The sequence below is a fragment of the Aulonocara stuartgranti genome (genome assembly GCF_965226115.1).
Source record: "Aulonocara stuartgranti genome assembly, chromosome: 8".
NCBI classification, from domain to species: domain Eukaryota; kingdom Metazoa; phylum Chordata; class Actinopteri; order Cichliformes; family Cichlidae; genus Aulonocara; species Aulonocara stuartgranti.
In genome coordinates this window covers 29,777,490-29,792,925 of record NC_138959.1, presented here as the reverse complement: position 1 = coordinate 29,792,925, position 15,436 = coordinate 29,777,490, and the positions used below count along the sequence as shown (strand labels likewise).

Sequence of the window (15,436 nt, the reverse complement as noted above, 5' to 3'; positions counted from 1 at the left end):
TCACATTTGCAGGAGCTTCAGGTCGAGTTTCAGTGATTTTTATGAATCTCTCATGTGGCAACATTTAGCTCGAAGGAACAATGTAACGATTTTGAGGAATTGATGGAGAACGATGTTTTTTTTTACAGATGTTATATGCAGTTAAACTTTAAAACGCTGACATTTCTAAAACCAATGAGAAGTTTTTGAATATTTATTATTACTCATTAATAAGAGAAAATAATTTCTTACCCGGTTACTCGATTAATCGATAGAATATTCGATAGATTAGTCCATTAATAAAATAATCGATACCTGCAGCCCTACAGCTGATGTTTTATCAGACAGTCACAGAAAGTGCTGGAACATGTCGGTGCAGTCCAAAAAACCATAATAAACCTTCAGAGCTGTGTGCAACAAAAACTTGACAACAGGAGTGGGAGTGGGTGCATATCTCTTAACCTGTTTTTCTGCAGTGGAAAGCATCATTATGTACCATGGGTTAAACTTACCGTGTGTGTCTCCATATCCAGGTTTCCTCTCTACTACGAGCTAAAGATAGCTTTTGTGGTCTGGCTGCTGTCCCCTTACACCAGAGGAGCAAGTCTTATTTACAGGAAGTGTCTGCATCCTTTGCTGTCCTCCAGAGAAAGGGTACATTCATCCGTACATCCACGTGTAATGCAGGTCACACTGCTTTGTGCCCAGTTCAACTGTGTTCTAAAATGTAATTGTTGTCTTCCTTTAGGAAATAGATGAGTACATTGTGCAGGCCAAAGAGAGAAGCTATGAGACCATGGTGAACTTTGGCAAGCAGGGCCTGAGCATTGCAGCCACCGCTGCGGTCACTGCAGCCGTCAAGGCAAGTTATTCTTTTTTTTAATTTTTCACGTGAGTGCACTACAGTTTTATGTTAGATAGCATGGCTAAGTCAGTTTTCATCTTCTTTCTCACTACGTTGCTACAGAGTAGGGCTGTGCGATATGACCAAAATCTCATATCCCGATATAAGACGTCTATCGTCCGATAACGATATAAATCACAAAAATGTAACATTTTCTGTAAAGTCTGTGAATCTCGGGCAGCTCGACTTGTGTGAAGTGTTTCCAGCTGTGCGTTGTGTAGCTGGAGCAGAGTGTTTTAACCGATGCATGAAACGATACAGTTTTAGACATAAGTTGTAACGGCGCCGTTTTCTTTGAGTATTTATTACACGGCGTGCTGCGGGGAAAAGCCTGTTCTAACGTTTGAGTCTGAGCTTTATTTTTTAGCACCTGGCGTCTTTTTTACTTCTCATCCGTAAATAATCTGCTCTTTCATGTGATTCAGTTTATTTTGAAAGGTCTCAACAGGATCTTGAGCTTTATTGTGAAAGGTTTAAGTGGAACATAAACAAACGGACACACGATGGTGTTACCGTCGTTGTTGCTAACGACAACGCATAAAAACAGGCGCTTGTCCGTCTGTAGTGTGGTTATATTAAATATTAGAGAGAGAACTTTAAGAAATGAACATAGCCGCTACAGTGACATCAGAACCATGAACAAATATGGCTGTAAACAGTTTATTTTGCGACACTACGAAACAAACAATAGCGTAAAATGAAACGACAGACGTTTTTATGTCGTCATCCGATACATATCGTTATATCGAACAGCCCTACTACAGAGGAATAAAATACCAGTCTGCGGCTTCAGCTCTCTTTGCTTGCAACAGCTTCCTTTGTCTGTGTTCTACAGTAGCGCCTGTGGGCACTGAATGTCCTTATTTAGCGTGCTAAATCAGACGTAAGAGCATACAGACCAGGGGTCGGCAACCTGCGGCTCTTTAGTCCTTACAGTGCAGCTCCGCGTGGTTTGGGAAAATAAATTAGAAGTGTTTAGATGAAGTGTATTTTATTTATATTAGTTCTTTTTTAACTTGTAGTTCTAAATTGGAAGATTATTGTGATATTGAAATATAAAAATAAAATTCTATTATTTTTTTCATCGCTCAAAATAAGCGTCACACTCGTGGAAGCTGAAACGGCGTGCATTTATCGAGACTTTCAGCCCCACGTAGGCCAGTTATGGCCCTTCGGATCCACATTATGTCAGCAGCTCCACCGTGAACTATGTTAAAACAAACACGCTCACGCCCCACAGACGACAGCTTACAGTCCTGTAAAGATAAAGTGACTTCGTACAGCCCCGACCTGCAGACACTGTGCGCAGAGGTTCAGGAGCAGAAGTCCCGTTGTAAACATATCACAGCAGACCCGACGATGTTTGCATGAACGCGCTTTTCAGCATCTCTTTATTTGACCACCTTACACACAGTTGCTGACACATACAGCCGGCTGTAGCTTTGCAGCTCACAGCCCCACACATACCACCAGACGTTAAGGCGGCGAGGCCTGATTGCGGGTGCAGCTCAGGTGCGTCCGCCTCCCCTGCAGCGGCGCTGCAGACCACGCCCCGCCACACACATTAACCAGGTAAAATACATATTTAGGCAGAATTTTGCAAATATATATTTTTCATTTTTTAGCAGCATAGTGCTTATTTCCCCAATTATTTTTTAAAAGTCAGGTCAAGGCTCCAAAAGCACAAAGGCGATATGAGGGGGGCGGCTCACAGCAGTTTTTGTTTGCTGGATTATTTTAGTTCAGCTTTTGTTGTATTTCTTTAAGAGTTCAGAATGTGTTCATTACATGAATATAATGTAATTTTCTCTGTAGCACTTCATGGATGTCATAAGCAACACGCCTTAGTTGTTCACACAAAGCATAAAGGTAAAAAACAATATACACAGTGTTATCTTCATTTTAGATGTCAACAAGTATTTTCTTTTGCGTGGAAACCGGCTCCAAATGGCTCTTTGGGTGTTGAGGTTGCTGACCCCGATATAGACTGTCACTGTGGCATTGGTGCATGACTGAGTGCATAGGAGATGAATCGATAGCCTGTACGAGATCTTCACTTGACGATGTGTCTGATAGCCTTTGCACATGCTCACACATCCTCTGTGCATGTCTGTGCCTCAGATGGTCTTCCTGCAGAGCCAGTATAAATAAATGACATTTGAACTGGTTTCTTCAGCATTTCTTGAATACCTGAGTGATTCAGATAGGCCCAGTTGATCTCACGCTTCACAGCACCTGAGCAGTGGGGATGCACTACAAAGAAAAAGCGAATGGTGTCAGGTTAGATCCACAGTAGTACAGCAGTATTTAACTGTGAGACACTACAAAACAGTGAACCCCTGTAACAAATTAATAACTGCTCACATTATTATTATGATGCTGATGATGATCAAGGATTAGTCTGGTATTAAGTAATTTTATTTGTTTATGGGAGCAGCTGAAAGCAGCTTTATTAAGCAAGACTGAACAATTGAAGCCCATGTTCAGAAATGGAGGAATAATGACTAACTAGTACATTATTAATGATTAATAGTATGTAGTTATTATAATATCGAACTATAATACAATTCTATTGTGTGTTTGTGTGTGTAAATAAATAAAGACTCAGAATTAATCTGAATTGATTGGACCGCTCAGCCAGGATTTAGCAGGTGCAAAGTTCAAGTATCAGAAAATGTTAACATTATGTTAGGATGGTCTCTGTTAGTGTTACTATAAGATGACATTAGCTATGTTACCTTAGCCTAAGCATTTATCCAGTGCTTGCTAACACTTTAGCCTGTGGAGCGGTGTCGGCCGTGTCAAACTAAACAACTTGAATGTTGTTAATGAGTTCAAACTGAAGGAAGTTGAGTTCTTGAGTGGTATTTCCACGACTGCATTGAACTAGGTTCTGCTGACCGTGCTACCCATCGACTCTGAATGGAGTTTTTAACAGGCCATACTTCTTCAGTGGGATTAGTTTGTGGCTGACTTCAGCTGAGTAACAGTGTTATGTTCTGTTTTAGAGAAAGAGCACCTGCTTTTTCACATAATGAACGAGGTCAGGTGTGCATATTCTAACACAAAGAGGCAGCACTCAGCAGGATCAACGACAGGTCTGGTTGTTTTTGTGTCCTTGCTGTGTCAGTGCAGCCTCCTGTCTCCACTTACCTGAAACACCCTGTTAATCAAAGCGATGCCTCTGTCACTGCCCTGCATCTCACTTCTCTCTCGCTGCCTCACTTTGAGTCTCCTATGGTTCCTCCTTGACATGAAGATCTTCTTACATATTTCATCTTTGTGTTCCCCGTTTGTCTTTACAGTCTCTCTTCTTTTCTCCGCATGCATGTTTTGTCATCACAGGGTTAGTAGCAGTTTTTCATTTCTTTAAAATAGGCTTGCATCTTACTAGGAATTTGATTGACCTTGGCTTTTACAGTAAAACCATCTGAAATGCACATAAAATCAATCTGTCTGAAATGTTTTAGCTGAGCCTAGAGCTGTGGTTAGACATGCAAACCTGGCACCTACACCACATGTACCTGCTGTCACAGACTGAGAAGAAAAGACATTTCAGAGCTTTTCCTCCGTCCAGTTTACAGTTCAAAGCTGCTTCTTTGTCCATCTCACAGCATGGGACCAAGATTCAATAAATGAAGTCCTAGCAAACAAAGTAAAATCTAAAATGTGTTGTAATGTGGAAGCTTGCAGTCCTGGCTGGTTTGGTAACCAACCAGTTTACCAAATGAGTATTACAGCTCGCAGTGCTCCTTTTGTGAGATGTGTCTGTATCCACACTGATAATTGATAAAACATTTGCATTGCTCTTGGTAACTACGGGACTGAAGAACTTATTGCTAATAAGATCACATAAACATAGTTTAGCTTTGAACAGGTAATGAAGGTCACATCACAGCAGATTAGATCCGAGTACTTTCTAACCATCATCTAGGCAACTCTTGGTTAACAATTTGCTAGTTTTAAGCAGATGCAAACAATATAAACAGGGACTATTTTGATGTTCCTGTCACTGCTATCCGGATGGTGCAGACACGCAGTAAACATGCATTTAAGTTGAAAACACTGTAGTATGAAAATGTAGCATCATTGACCCGAAATGTAAGCAGAATAATTGCTTCACTGTATTATTGTTAACTCGGAGTGCCCCAGAGAAACCCAACCACTGTCCTCCTCTGTGGTTGTGTTTTTAAGAATTTGCTGATTGCAAGTGTAACAAACTCGACTAAATATGAGTTGATATTGTGTGTTTGTTGGTCATCAGCATGCAGGGTTGTGAATGTTTTGGATCCTGGGGGAACACTGCAGATCTCAGCTGGACGTTTGCTTTTGAGATGATGTTTTCTGCATCTGCACCAACTTGCCTCCTGTCTTCCCTCTGACGTTTGTTTCTTTTCTGTCTGCACTAACATCCTTGTGTCTTCAGGGTTTCGGTGGTTCAGCAGGCTGCTCTGGGAGGTAAAAACCAGTCAGTGTAAGCAGCATGGACAGAATGTTCTGTTTCGTACAGCTCAGCATCCACCCTTTGATTATCGTCTGTGTCCAGACCCGCTGCTTGAGAACATCAGTTTTAATTTGATTCTTCTTTTTGGTTTTGGTTTTGACATGGACTTGGTGGTGTTGCAGATACATGTCACTCATTATTTACGACACTGTTTGTTTTTCATTGTATGTCCCTTAATGTGTTTGACATTAATTTCATTGTTACAGCAGCATGCCGGGGCTTTATGTTTACAAACAACAAACAAAAAGAAATTAAGAATTATGTATCAAAACCTTCTAAATCACAAAGCTCTAAGAATAATAATAAATGAGCTTACATTGGTGCTACAGGGTGAAAATGTCCCTGTGAATGTCTGACTTCATCATTTTGTTCGTATTAGCGTTTACCTGTAATAGCCCAAATATACTGCTGTACATTACAACAATACCCCCCCCCCCCTGCTGTTCATGTTCTTTGTGAAGTGTTTCCGTGGTAACATCTTCATCATCATTCAGTAGCATCCCTGATCTGAATGTATTCTGTACCTCGTTATTCAGTTAGCGTATTCTTGTCATCATCAATTATTCGTTATATGTTTAATTGATTTAAGCTTTAATTCCCAGATCTGAAGCAGACGGTATCATTTAATCAATTCCATTAGGTATCATTTACACTAGTGGGTCTAGTTACAGTGGAAATGCAGCTTCAGAGTGCTGAAGCCTGTTGCTGTTGAAGCTGTGGTGCTGTGACTGTGGCTTTGGGCCTTGTTAATGACTCTGCACCCTCTCTGAGAGTCCAGTGTGGATGAGAGGCATCACGAAGGCAAACGAAGCCTGTTTCAGGCTTTATTTGTTCCTGAGGCTTGAAAAACAAGTGAACTAATCCTTTAATGCAGAAGGTTCCTTTCATGATGTCTCCCAGTATTTCATGTTTCTAAAAATACAGCAATGATGAAGGACAAACACAGATCGGCAGCACAACAAGAAACGAGTGTTGTGGAAAAACATGTAATGCTTCTTAAACTTTTTAATGTAAAAATGTTGTCACAGCAAAGTCATTTAAACGACATGTTTGCATTTCTGTGCTCCACCGTCGGTTTGTCTCACAGGTCTTTAAAGCTGCATGAAGCCCTGTACAGTAACAGCGCAGCAGTGCGGACTGAAGTTTAGTTTTCTCTAATGTAAATATTCTCTTCTTCATGTAAGATACTGATAGTCCAACATATGAACGATCTCCTCCACCTCCATACTTCAGTAAACTTGGATCTATTTCCAGAAGTGAAGGGTTGCTCAACAGCAGCTCACAGTGCTGTAGTTTGCAGTGTCTGTTTTTACTGTCAGATTTCTGCCGTTCCAATAATATCTGTCCTGTATTAATATATCATAGTGTTCCCAGTGAACTAGTAAAATCTGAACAGCTCAGTGTTGATATTAATCAGTCACAGCTACACGATGACATTCTGGATACAATGATGCATAAATATGTGGAATTATAATGCATCAAATTTGAATTGTAGCTGTTTAGATGTGACGTGTGTCTAAGGTACAGATAAGCAAAGAAATATTTCCAATTATACAAAATAGTTATTATGAGGATTTTGATTGGTGAGTAATGAACTCTAGATATCTGACACTAGTTGCAAGCACACAAATACGTCTGCTTTTAATTTAGACAAATTAAAGTCTACAGTGTCTGTTATAACAACTGATGGCATCAGGAACAGGACACCTGTATGACTGTAGCCATTCACGTGAAAGATGACTGCCACACCTGGAAACATGATTCAGATTATTGATAAACTACAGGCTCTTTCTGTGATTGTAACACATCAGCACTGCTGATCTCTGAGATGTTTTTGTGGTGTAATGCTGAGTGTTGTGTGTGCTGCAGGGTCAGGGGGCCATTACTGAGAAGCTGCGCAGCCTGAGTATGCATGACCTCACACAGATAGACCAGCAGGACGACAGAGGAAACCAGCTGTACCAGTACAGCTCCCATTCTTCCAACCCTGCTGTCAGGAGGTCTCGCAGCAGTGACGCTCCGGATGGAGATGGTACACACACACTCACACACACTCGTGCGCTTCTCTCATAAACGTAACACAACTTCTCAATCACAACAATTCATGGTAAAGGAAACCGAAAGAGTAGAGCAGCTGCTGCTCCACATCGAAAGGAGCCAGCTGAGGTGGTTCGGGCATCTGACAAGGATGCCCCCTGGGCGCCTCCTGGGTGAGGTGTTCCAGGCATGTCCCAGGACACGCTGGAGAGATTATATCTCTCGGCTGGCCTGGGAACGCCTTGGTGTTCCCCCGGATAAGCTGGAGGAGGTGGCTGGGGAGAGGGAGGTCTGGGCCTCTCTGCTTAGGCTGCTGCCCCCGCGACCCGGCCCCGGACAAAGCGGATGAAGATGGATGGATGGATGGAAACAGAAAGAGAAAACAGTTCGTAAACAGAAACCTAAAAGAATAAAATCTGTGATTAGAGGTTTGACTAGAACCCTGACAGCTGATTGATAACATGTTTGATATGGTAGCTTTTTCTAAACAATGCTAAGATGAGATTTCCAGCCAAAGGTCAGTCCTTCGTGGTGGATGAAGGTGGCGTCGTTCTGTCTGTCACTGGTTCTCGCCACAGTCTCCATGACAACTACAAAACGTCTCGTATCTGAGGAAGCCTGCTGGGGTTTGGAGCTTTGCAGTGAGCCGGTGACTGGACCTTTATGTTCCCCCTGAAAAGTGTCTCCCTGCTGTGCACAGTTCAAAACCAACCAGGACCCTGAAGAGCCTGAGCTCAGCGTTTAGACTGTTGTGTGAGCAACGATGTGCGCAGTGAGCACATGTGCTCAACACTGTCATGTAAGCACATGCAAACCTCACACATGCCATGAAGGGATGAATCCCAAACATGACTCCTGGAAAGATATCAGTGAAACTCTTTCCAGTGATATTACGTTTTTATTTTATTATGAGTTTGGCAAAAAACGCCAAAGCAGTAATCCATGAAGACTGACGCTGGTGATGAATGAGAGAACATTATTTTATTACAATGTTGACTAATAATAATTAAGAATAATGACAACCATCATAAATGATGATGATGGTCAGAAGAGAACAATAAGGCACACATGAGCAGGACTTTGTTAGACAGCTACATTGTTACCTTTGCACTTCTCTGTGTGTGTTTGTCCTCAGCGTGATGACAACTGCAGGCTGGTTGGAGTGTGAGATGACTTCCCAGCAGACACAGGGGATGAGATAAGGCTGTGTGGGATGCCAGTGGAATGTCAAACACACTCTCCTGCTCGCGCTCTCTCTCACGCGCGCGCGCGCACACACACACACACACACACACACAGCAAGTAGGTGAGGTGTGGAAAGAGACAGAACGGGGGGTGAGATGAAGGAGGCGAGGACAAAGATGAATGGAGATGTAGAGACGGATGGGTGGATGTAAGGGAGAAAGGCTGCTACACAGCATCAGGATACTGAGAGAGAGACTGTATTATGTATTCAGCTCAGACGACGAGGAGGAGCTACAGAGAGATGAAGACGGAGATGTTTATGCCTAACAACTCTCTTGTGTGCTCCTCGCTGCCTCTGAGGCTTCATATGTCTGTCATCCTTTTAACAGACTTAAAAATGACTGGTGATGATGCACATTAGGGCTGTTCGATATAACGGTGTATATCTGATGACGATATGAAAATGTCTATCGTTTAATATTACTATCGTTTGTTTTGTGGTGTCACAAAATAAACTGTTTATGGTTTATTTTCTCATGGTTTTGATGGTCGCTTTCCATTGTTGGAAGGATGCAAAGATATGGACGGGGAGGGATGGTTTGTGACTGTAAACTGTACACAAACTGTGTATGACCCAAAATAGTGACTGAGACCATAAGAAGCCAGGTTTTTCTCACTGACGTCTTCATGACTGGAAGTCTTTGTGTAACCATCGTCTTTATGGAAGAATGCAGGTTACAGAAGTCACAGCCTCGGTTTGGTACTGTCTGTGGTTCTTTGCCACAAAAACACAATAGAAATAACAACAAGGTCGACAAGAAGAATTGAGGATGACATCATTGCTATGAAAATTGCTGTCAGTTAATTGAAGAGCAGGGAACATGTTCCACTGGACAGTCTACAGATCAGAGCACTGCTGAGGCATGGTGCACTGTTCTGGATCTGCACTGACCACAGGGTTAGGGTGTTTGATTCCCATGATGCACCCAGTGCATCATGGGAATCCCCAGCAGTCTACACCTATTGCAGCATAACTAAGGGAGGATTCAGGGTGACCTGGTCCAGCCCTAACTATATGCTTTAGCAAAAAGGAAAGTTTGAAGCTTTAAAAGTAGAGATAGTGTCTGTCTCCCGAATCCAAACTGGAAGCTGGTTCCTGAAAACTGAAGGCTCTGCAGGATGTTTCTGTGCGAGCGCCGGAGCCGTGCTGTGCAGTCGTGAGTGTCGTTCTCTGTCACAACACATGTGGTTTCTTCTTTCTGCTAGTAACTGATTGTGAGTGTGTTTGGTAACGATTCATTCATCCAGTCCAAATCAACTTTGTCGTCATACTAATATTCAAGTATAGTGCATACAGTTGATACAAGTAGGAGTGTGTATTGGCGAGAATCTGGCGATACAATATGTGTCACGATACAATATATTGGGATACTAAAAGCCAGACGATATTTGTGTTTGTGTTGATTGTATGAGAACTGTCAGGGGTTTAGACATTTGTTCAAAACACAAGTAAGAGAAATGAGACAACTGCAGACCGACTCAGAGAGTAATTAGAAAACGTGCGCACGGGTGATTGCCTCTGAGAAGACACACACACCGAGCACAGGCTCGCTTGCTTTATTTATAAGGCAAAAATGGGTTACATAGTACTTCCTCTTTTTAACTGTCAGGGAAGAGATTAAACATTAAATCAGCTTATCTGATCTTTCACACACTGGGATAAAAATACAGAAGTATATCATGCTTTATCTGACATCACAGACACTATAGGAAAAGAATGCATCATTATATCATGCTGTCAAACATCTCAGACACTTAGGTAAGGAATGCATCAGTTTTCCTTTAACAATAGACTTGATTAGGTAATTCTTCAACAATAGGTTTGGTTATGTGAAAATATATGAACACACAAAATATAAGGCATACTTGGTTAGAATATAAGGCCTACTTGATTATATTGTATTATAGAGATTTGGTTATAATGTATAATGTAGAAAATCTCTAACAAGAACTCACAGTAAACAGTCCAAAGTGTTAAATGAGCTGTTAACTAAAACAGAGGGATACGTTTCACTCTCCAAGTTCAAAATGAATGGAGAAATGTCTTATCAGAAGATAAACAAAAACCACTTTACTGATAGAAGTAAACAATGTAACACTGAGGTCTTACTTAGTGAGTACTATCATTTTAAAATACTAATCCAAAAACTGCTCTCTGCAGCATCAAAAAGAAGCACTTTTATGTGACCTTAACATAAACAACTATACATGAAAAATGAAATTGCTTGAAGAATTCATCCAAGTAAACAATATAAAGTGCTAATAAAAGAAGCCCTGCCATGTCCACCAGTGGAACACTTTTTGTGCAACCTGAAAAGGAGTTTGTTCGTCTGTGACTGAAGGTTCCACGGATCAGTATGTGATGAGCTGTGATCTCGAAGTCCAAGCAGCTGTCTGCTGAGCTGGGAGTCCAGGACTGTCGCTGTGACTTCTTGGTACAACTTTGGAGAGCGATGTCTGCGATATGTTGTCCGGAGAAACGGTGTAACGGGGCTCCAGCGTTGTAATCATATCACCGAATCCTTTATTCTCTACTGCGCTCAGACAGCGCAAATAGAAACAAGTACCGACTGCGCTGGTTTTGTTGCACGAGTCAGTTGCTGGTAGTTTTAAGGTTAGCATTTGATGCTACGTTGCTATGGTACTCGTAAATTTGTGTTACCTGAGTATTTGACTGTGGCGGTGCAGATTTTACGGACTTCGTAGCTCTTGTCAAAGTTTTACTGCCTTGTTTTGTCCTAAATCCAAAAGAAGTCCACACATCTGCTTTGAAAGCTGCTGTGTCCTCTCCTCTTCTGTCATCAGTGAGCTAGCACAGTTTGCCACACGTCCGCTGGTCCACTTCTTAGGTTTGGTAAAATAGACGCTTCTACGGCACATCCAGTGTTATCGCGAGACCTTGTTTTTCCATCATAGTGAAAGCGGTAAACACTAGCGGCCGGAGTTTGAATTGCTACACATAAAAGAAATACACAGTAAATGCAAGTAAATTCTCAATAAAAAAATCGATAACACTGCTTTTGAATATCGATTCAGTATCGTAACACGAAACATCGCAATATTCCAATGTATCGATATTTATCCCTGGATACAAGAGTGCGATAGTGTGAGGCAGTCCTGTCCATGATGTGATGTCCACGAGCTCGTAATGATAAGCTCAGTGCAGTGAAGCTGCAGATGTTGTTATTAATAATGAGCTTGTGCTGTTGTGTGTTTATGACAGTGGAGCCAGAGAGAGGCGGCACTTCTGGTGTGTGCTGCCCTCTGCTGGGACACATGCGCCTCACAGTCATCGCTCACACTCTTCAGTGTTACAGTTTTCCTGTTGTTGGTCCTCACAGGACCTCACCAGTTTGTGATGGTTTTGTGTCTCGTTGTTGTTTTAGTATCGTTGTGTATTTGATTTGTGCTTCTGTTTCCTGTTTATATTACTGTACTGAATATTTCAGTTTGAGTGTGCTTATTGACTGTGGGCCCTTTTAATAGTAAGAACAGTATAAAAAGTCTTACGTTGAATTTGGTGATCATTGTTGAAACTCAGACGTGTTGGTCAGCACGGACGCCTCACAGCAGGAAGGTCCTGGGTTCAAATCCGGGCACTCCAGCTCCGCCCAGAGTCCCAAACATGCAACTCTGAGTCTGTCACAGCTGTGAATGTGAGCGTCTTAATCTCTGTGTGTTAGCACTGGGCACCTGTGCAGGGTGAACCTCTTAAGTGGAGGAGAACAGATGGATGCAAACATTGTGTGTCTTGGTGATTCCTGACGTATGTGTTTCTGTTCTCCAGAGTACTATTATGATCAGGAGGAAAGGACGGACGAAGAGGCCGAGCCAACCTTCTCTGAAGACGAGGCTGTGAGTCAGAAAGGACTGAGGCGATCGCAGAGCGTCAAACTGTCTCGATCCAGAGTTCGCAAAGACGTGAGTGTTCTGTTCCACTGAGTACGCACATTAGTGTGTCGATACATCCTTCTGCCACAGTCAGTAGTGCTGAATCTCTGGACTGCAGCACACTGATGAGTGTTTTTCTTAAACGTTGTCACCAGGCTCGTTACGGATCACTGAAGATTAAAGGCAAGAAGAGACCAGCGCTGAGCGCCGTTAACTACGGAGTCTGAAGACATTACTGCTGTCACATACATACACACAGCTGAGCAGGCTGCTGGTTGGTGGATGGTACTGTCAGCTTGTTTTTAGCTCTGACTTTTCACTCTGCTGAGCTCTTTGACGATCACCTTTCTGCTGACATATTTATTACACGCAGTGGCTCAAAGAGCGCTCGCTCTCAGCGAACACGGGCTGACTTTGTTGTGGGACGTGTGATTTGTTTCTTTCTTCGTTAGCATTGTAGACATGTTTCTATGTGTGTCCAGATTTTAGATGAGCTGTTGATTTGTTTGTAATTTTACAGGACACATGCCACCTAAGGCGTCCTCTGTGAGGAGTTCATAAAGTCATGCTTCACTAGTTTTCATGCTGTTGCATCACAGCATAACAGTAACCCCTCAACAGGCACAAGCTTTGGTTTCTCCACTATTGTCAACTTTTTGCATCAATGATTTTTCTTGTGCAAAAGACCAAAATCTCAAAGTTTGAGTGAACCTTCAACTATTGTGTGCTTGGCTGGAGTCACGTGACACTAATGGCTAACACTCATACTCTACATAGACATTTACATTGCTTTTAAAATAGCTTGTTAAAAATCTTAATTAAAGCTTTATCAGGCAGTTGTTGTAAGAGCAGCAGAAGAAGGGCGAATGTCTAATAACACGTCTGTCTTATTAGCAAACATGAGCGAGCTGCACATTCAGCTACACAACAACAACACAGTTGTGTTACTAAGTGCATTCAGGAGTAAATCATCCTGATTTGGATTGAACTTCATTCCAACTTTCAGCTCAGAGTGAAAAATCACTGTTCTCGTGGTGGAATATAAAATGTTGAACTTGCATTTAGAATAACCAAAGTTGTTTTTATTATATATGTTTTTATGATTTATTTAGCAGTTCAGCTTCAAACTCTATTCGAAAAGTTTGGCATTAGTTCTGCTTTTGCTGCCTTTTAGCTGTTTTACCTGCTCGTACCACTATTGTTGGAGTCTGGACTTGTGGCCTAATTGGTACCCACTTACAGTACCAGTGGAGAGCAATGTGAAAGCATGAACATTTGAGGAGAGCAGGCCTGACAGAGCTGATATTCAGACTCTTCTGTCGGGGGGAAACAACGTGAATAAGAGAGAGTGTCAGCACTTGTGCAGGCCTGCAGCTCCCACTCTTGATGATTATTTTCTGTTTTTTATTGGTGCACTTTGTACTGTGTCCCGATCACTCCCTGGTTGTAAATTTCAAGTCGTGTTTTGTGCTATTACTCAAGTTTTGCTTTCTGAATGGTGTTTTTTTTGGTGAGGTGATCAAAAGGTGTTTTGTATGCAACCACGTTTTGCACATATACCTCCTCTTATACTTTTTTATCTTTATGCTGTCCTTGCTTGTCATCTCAATTTTAATGTAACTAGCTGTGAGAGGATGCAGAGCACGAGGTGGCTGATGGATGCTGATAACAGCTGCTCGTAGCATTCGTTTCCTCGCACACTGCTGGTTGAGCGACGTTGTGATTTCTGCGTTTCTCTGGCAGAAACGATGTCGATGTGTCATCGTGCTCCTGGTTCAGCAGGTCGTCCTAAAGCAGAGGAATTTTCAGCCTGTTTTTATTTGCTTTGATGCAACAACAAGCCAAACGTATTCACATCAGCGGGTCCATGTAACCATTGTAACTGACTAATGATACCAAAGCTTTATGTATCCACACAAAGCACTGTGGCTGTATGACCTTTGTGGGGAAGATACCTGGTGTGTGGAGGTGTAATAAAAGAAAGTTTGTCTGACTGCAGTCAGGCCAACAGATCCTGTGGTCTGTCCATTATTATTCAGTTCTGAGAGTTTGCAGTGGATCTAATGTAGCGCCCATATTTCCTGTTAAAATCTTTGTGTGAGACTATGAAACAATACTGTACAGTGTTAATATTACAGAAGAACCGCAGGTGAAACAGACAATTCATTTTATTACAAAATTATACAAATGTATGAACTGTACTCCTGTGGTGTTGGGCGCTGTAACAGTACTCTGGCCCATGGTCATAATTCATATTTCAGTGTGTGGTGCCACTCGGGCTTTTTCAGGAGCAAAGTGTGGACAGATCATTTTTCATTTGCTACTATTACAGTTTTTCTCAGTTGCTTTGGTGCATTTCTCACAACAGAATTGATCTCTGCACCACTACTAAGGCTCTTCTCAAAACAATTAGTGCAAACTGCAAAACATGGTGGATAACTTGCAAAAGCGAGTCACTTCATCAAAACAAATATATCCATCCAAAGCAAGTACTTATATCAAAGTGTCAGGGCGTCACAATTACAAGTCACTACACCAGCACCTTTGCTCACAAAATCAAATGGTTTGAACATGTTCTCATTGTGACGGAGTTCTTTGTAGGTGCTTCCCAATGACATGTCAAGTCTGGACAGCATGCACGGCATGTTGAAAACCAGAAATTGTAAAGGAAAATCAAGACACTTCCTCTGCACTCTTGATAATATTTAATTGAAACTGTTCACAGCTTTGTGCAACTGGGGAAATACAGCAAATCAAACATTTTACAGCAAACAAACTCACTTAGACAGTAAACCTTACTGCAGTAGTCATGAAACAAAAACCTGAAAAACATATCAATCATTGATATCTAGACGCTCCCGTCTGTCTGCCCACAT

At 41.9% G+C, this 15,436-nt stretch overlaps 1 protein-coding gene across 5 annotated transcripts in view; it reads left to right on the top strand.

The window, feature by feature from the left end:
• reep3b (receptor accessory protein 3b) overlaps nucleotides 1-14,572 on the top strand; it is a 31,916-nt gene extending 17,344 nt beyond the window's left edge. For all 5 annotated transcript variants that reach the window (XM_082543581.1, XM_082543580.1, XM_082543583.1 and 2 more), the window contains 5 exons: nucleotides 513-633; nucleotides 728-841; nucleotides 7,257-7,419; nucleotides 12,457-12,590; nucleotides 12,716-14,572. In XM_082543581.1, coding sequence (XP_082399707.1) covers nucleotides 513-633; nucleotides 728-841; nucleotides 7,257-7,419; nucleotides 12,457-12,590; nucleotides 12,716-12,787 — 604 coding nt within the window. In that variant the 3' untranslated portion in view covers nucleotides 12,788-14,572. The remainder of the gene's footprint in view (nucleotides 1-512; nucleotides 634-727; nucleotides 842-7,256; nucleotides 7,420-12,456; nucleotides 12,591-12,715) is intronic.
• Nucleotides 14,573-15,436: the final 864 nt, after the last annotated feature.